We start from the raw sequence: 5,220 nt of genomic DNA on the forward strand, positions 1-5,220 counted from the left end.
CCAAAAAAAACAAAGATATGAAATTGTATGCAGTTAATTCTAAGCAAAGGGCAGTCTGTATAAGGGTCGGTGCCCCAACACAAATATTAACAAGTGGCAGGATGAACTCTTTTCCGCAGCACACTATCTCCGAAGGATGGTGAACAAGCTTTACTACATATATATGCCAGACCATGTATATAATATACATCTATCTTGGCAAAGGAAATACAGGCCAGGAAGCACATGCGAGCCAGCCTAATAGGCAAAAGAGCCAGCACATCAGGTCCAAGTACACGATGGAACAATGAGCATATATAAAACTGCCTGGGAATTAACACCATCCAGCTTACTTGCAATCAACACATAACAAGTGACAATGTTCATAGTTGTACCACAACAAACAACACCACGCACACACACGCATATCACCACCATCATCGTTCATGCTTACAAATTACAATCACCACATACCCAACAGTTCATATACTGTAATAAGGAACCACACATGCAGAATGAGCAAGCAGCGACACGAGCGCTCATGAGCTCATGTGCGCTCATAAGCTGAATGCCCACTCTGATTTATTTCACATTTGCTCGAAAGCTCTGAGCAAAGATAATCAAACCAAACCAAACTGGAAGCCACAGCAAGGCAACACAGATGTAGAGAGAACAACACAAACTAATCAAGCGGGAAGCAGGGCAAGCAACACATAATCACACGGCAGGAAAGCTTCAGTTATGTAGGAGGCAGCACTGCATGCACGGCGATCATGCATATTGCGTTGCAATAAGCTCAATATCAATCCACGGAAGAGATCGATTACCTGCAGCATACAAACCAGCAATGGTATGAATGATCAATCACACATACTACTACAATACTAGTCTGATTTTTTGTATGTAGACAAAAGAGAGTAATAATTTGGTTCAGCACAAGAGCTTACTAGCACAGTGTATGTATGTACTAGATGTAAAGCTCACCTGAGTATGGTGCCTCTGGGCAGCTGGGGTTTGTAGTACACCGAGTGGCTCGGCTTGTAGAGGGAAGGGTGATGGTACTTCTCCAACCCGTCCCACTCTAGGTTGTCCCACCATTCCTTCTCGCAATCCACCATGGGCGGCTTGGTGTTGCGTCCGATAGCAGGCAGACGCTCGAGGCTCCAGCAGCCCCTGATCTTGATGATCTTGAGTTTAGGCGCAAATATCCTACGACCACAGATGTAATGCAGCATGGGGAGCTCGTGCAGGTGGATGCGCCTCAGCATGGGACATTCTAGAATATTATCCTGCTCTTGAAGCTCAAGGCTCAAAGGGAACACCTGCCTAAGATCTCCGCACCACAATATCTCTAGGGTAATCAAATGGGTCATGAATCCACCTGGACGTATGGACACCGAGAGCACATGTACGAGCCTGGGGCAGTAGTCCAGGTGCAAGAAATCCACGTATTCACAATAACCTTCTATTGGCATGCTATAGATGTGGCGTGCAGAAAGGAGCTGGGATGCCCAGAATGTGTGCGGATAACCAAACCGACACACAGCACCGCGCTGGGGAACGGCGAAGACTGTGCGCAACTTGGGGCACCTCTCAACCGGGCACCATCCTAGATCATACCATCCTGGTCCTTGGGGAGGTGCAGATATACTGGTGATGGACGAGTTATCATACACGTGCAGCGATGTAGCAGTCTGATATATAATGTCAGGCAATGATAAAGCGCTAGTACTAGCACTTAAAGCATTCTCCAAAAGTTTGTTGCCCTACCTGTGCATGATCACCTTTATGATACATGTCGGTCGGTTCCACTTTGTAACTATCTTGGGGCACTCTCATATAATCATCACTTCAACTGGGCCAGTCTTCAAGACGTACTCAGAGCTCACGATGGTACTTGTTTGTGGTTGGGCCTGCACTAGTTTGTTGCCATTCATTCCTTGGGCGTAGCTACCACCAACAGTAGCTGCAGGACAAATATCAATGTGTACGGATGCATGTTTTAAAAAATTTCTTACAGAAGCAAGCGACCTAAGAAGCCTTGTTTCTGTAAGAGTAATCCGCCATCCACCCTTAAACGTTTCTTCTTTATACTGTTGGAGGGATCGATCAGCATGTGGAAGTGCAAGTGGTGCCTCCCCTGCGTAAGCTGATGTTAATGTTGTTCGCAAAGAAAAAAAAGCTGATGTTAATGTTGAGGTGGTGTCAATGTGCAGCACTTCCGGCCACCATCCATCTGTCACACGCAGTGCCCATACAATTGTGCCAAGCTTCTCGCAGCCTAGCAGGATAATCCGCTTAGGGAGTGATTTGGCTTCCACTCCTCTGAGGTCAAGAGTTTTCACACTTGTATCCGACAGGTCCAGCTCCTCGAGACCCCTCGAAATTCTTTTCATGTACAAGTTCTTCAATTCCATATTGCCCTTAAAAGATTTTTTTAAACCATCAAATTCATCAATAATCACGGTCTTGAGGCTACTGTTGCTTGCCATGCCTTGTCTGATGATGTTTCCCGGAAAATCAAGAAGCTCCATATTTTCCATCTCCGAGAGCATGTTGTCACTGAAGAAGCACGTGGACTTTGTTACCCGGAACTTGCGAATGTTACGCAGCCGTCCTCGCAAATGGCTCATGTCCCAGTTTTCAGCTCCCATCACGTTTAGCTCCCTGAGCTGGGTCATTAGATCCATCACCCTTGTGGACCAGATCTGATCCCAACCTGTGTAGCGCAGGTCAAGCACCCACAAGCTCTGGAAGCATTCCCACGATGTCGTGGTCCGGTTGCCCAACTCCTTGTTTGCCTCTGTATGGTGATGATCTGTTGTACTTCTCCCTGTTACGAGGTCTCGGCAATGTTCAAGCCACAGGAATCTCAGGCTGTGGCAACAGAGGAATGGAGGCGATGAGAAACTGAAGGCACACCTTGAGAGCTTGAGCACGCCGAGCATGTGCGAGTGCGAAAACATATTCTCAGGAATTACACCGGAGGGGCTCACTACAAATCCGGAAGTTGAAGTTGTTGTCGATATCCAGTACGGCATGTGCTCAGCAGACTTTGCCAGGTGATAGGAAGCCATTCCTGCTGATTCATCATTCTTGAGATGGGTGTCAATGTTCAAGAATGGCATCTCATGCTGCAAAACATCACCAACTCTCCATGCTCTGTCAATGTCTGTCAGTGCAATGATGCCATCGCATATCCAATAGTTACTGGTGTGGATAGCCCTGTCATAGTCAATGATGCGAGAGCCAATCCAAGATTGCTTCAACATATACAAGACGCACTGAGCAGCAATAGCTGGATCGATGATGACATGGCCATACTTATTGCTGGAAACTTGTGCAGCCTCGTGGCTCACTAGATATGACCAAAGCTCCCGTGGATCTTGCCTATCTCCTGAAGCTGAAAGAAGAACACCTGTTGTTGTGCTCTTCTTCACACTGTCTATCATCTTGGGATCAAGCCGAAACCTCCCTTGGAAAGTCCACAACATCTTGCTACTAGAATATCGATCTAAAGAAAGACCGAAGTCGAATATATCAATCTCCTCACTGCTTCCATTGTGCAGGATCACCAAGAATCTCTGATTCTGTGTTCTTTGATAGATCTCTCTGACAACTTGTGCTATCTCAGTTCGAGAGCCTTCATCTAATCCATTGAAATCATCCTCCTCATCTTGCTTGTCAAATATCTCCATCACCCAGTTGGGAAGGTTCAGCTGCTCTGCTATTTCCCTCTGCATTGCTCTTCTGCTCTTCCACTTTGAGCAGTCAATGTGGATGATTTTCTCAAACTCTAGCCCTGCAGGCCTCTTTGACAGCTCATTTGATACTTCAAGGCGTTTGGCTACGGCTTGCAGGACGGAAGATGCCCCAAGACCATCCCAGCCATCAAAATAGATGGCATTCTCTCTGCTGCTTGTAGTGTGTTTCCCAAGTTCAACGAGAATCCTTTCGACGGCCACATCAATGGTGTCCGCCTTGATAACCTGCATATGTGTACAGGGAGGTGAGGTGAGAATCGGTCCAAACTTCAAACTTGGAATTCAGTACTAACAAAAAAACAAGCTATAAGGTGACCCATGTATTGGGCTATTGGCAATATTCTGATGCATGACTAACTGTTTTTTAAGCTCCATTAACTGAGCTGCAAAATAAACACATGCATGATCCAAATTAACTAACGACCATGCTGGCAGGCATAGACAAAACTTTACCCCAAAATCTACCGTAATTATCTATATTGCAAACTGCGCTTGAATGGATAGAAAATATATATAACACGCAGACTGGAATGAAAGGTGATTTGTAAGTGCAAAAGTACCTCTGTACGCATGATGAATTGATCGGGTCTGCCGGTCTCTAGCCTCTAGATGAAGTCATTTTCGGGCTCAAGATCGACCACTCAGCTCTTCAGCAATCTCCATATATACTAATATGTTGACCAGTAGTTGATCAGTTCCGGACTTCCTAACTACATTGAGATACAAGTAGAAGCGATAAACAAAGCTAGCTTAGATAAATCTACAGCTCAACAAGCAGATTTAGTACAGGTGTAAGATGAGCTAGTTACATATATACCTTGGTTAAGTGAAGAAATGGCACTATGTAGAGAATCTGTAGGTCGATAGAAGCCAAGTAGATCGTTCAGGTGCCACTATAAACTGGCTGGATTGGAGAGCAAAAACAAGAAAAAACAGCCGTGCTACATGGTACGGCGGGATAAACTTGTGAGGTGCTTATTTCTTGTGCTTACACACAAATGCCTTGCACAGACTAGAAGCAAGCGGTTCTATTCCTTACCTTTCCCTTTTCCATATTCCCAATCCATGCCAGGATTACCTTTTGCTTTAGCTAAATATAAAAAACAGTTCTTTGCTTGCAGCTGGCTAGCTGCGCGCAGGATTTAAAGATAAAGATACAAGATTGCAATGATGTCTGCTCACTGTCCAATCTTCCAGCTAATTGAAAAACTTTTGTGTCTCTCAAGTCTCAAGCCATTCGGATTGAAGAAACTCCGAAGTAGGGCAACCAAATTTGGATTTCAACTTGAATTGCCATTACACTAGTAGCAAAAGGGTTAAATGTGAAGCACATTAGTGCCGGTTTGAATTTGAGTCGGCACTAATGTGACCATTAGTGCCGGTTCCAACGGCTAGGCGGCGGGCATCATTAGTACCGGTTCGTGGGCAACCTTTAGAACCGGTTCATGCCACGAACGGGTACTAATGAGGCCAGTGC

The 5,220-nt window shown here is 45.4% G+C and overlaps 1 protein-coding gene across 1 annotated transcript; it reads right to left on the reverse strand.

The window, feature by feature from the left end:
* Positions 1 to 959: 959 nt before the first annotated feature.
* On the reverse strand, positions 960 to 4,315 carry LOC123129299 (uncharacterized). The gene is made up of 3 exons (XM_044549520.1): positions 4,304 to 4,315; positions 1,998 to 3,968; positions 960 to 1,673 (listed from the first exon to the last, which is right to left on the reverse strand). The coding sequence occupies exons 1-3, from the start codon at positions 4,313 to 4,315 to the stop codon at positions 960 to 962; spliced, it is 2,697 nt and encodes an 898-aa protein (XP_044405455.1).
* Between the last annotated feature and the right edge of the window lie 905 nt (positions 4,316 to 5,220).

This window comes from Triticum aestivum, chromosome 6A, assembly GCF_018294505.1.
Source record: "Triticum aestivum cultivar Chinese Spring chromosome 6A, IWGSC CS RefSeq v2.1, whole genome shotgun sequence".
Taxonomy (NCBI): Eukaryota; Viridiplantae; Streptophyta; class Magnoliopsida; order Poales; family Poaceae; genus Triticum; species Triticum aestivum.

Bases quoted from the DNA above. Each gene is read 5' to 3' on its own strand.
- LOC123129299 (XM_044549520.1), bottom strand. The intron at 1,674-1,997 runs GTAAGAAATTTT...ATTATATATCAG, and splicing joins TTCTTAGGTCGCTTGCTTCT to ACTGCTACATCGCTGCACGT.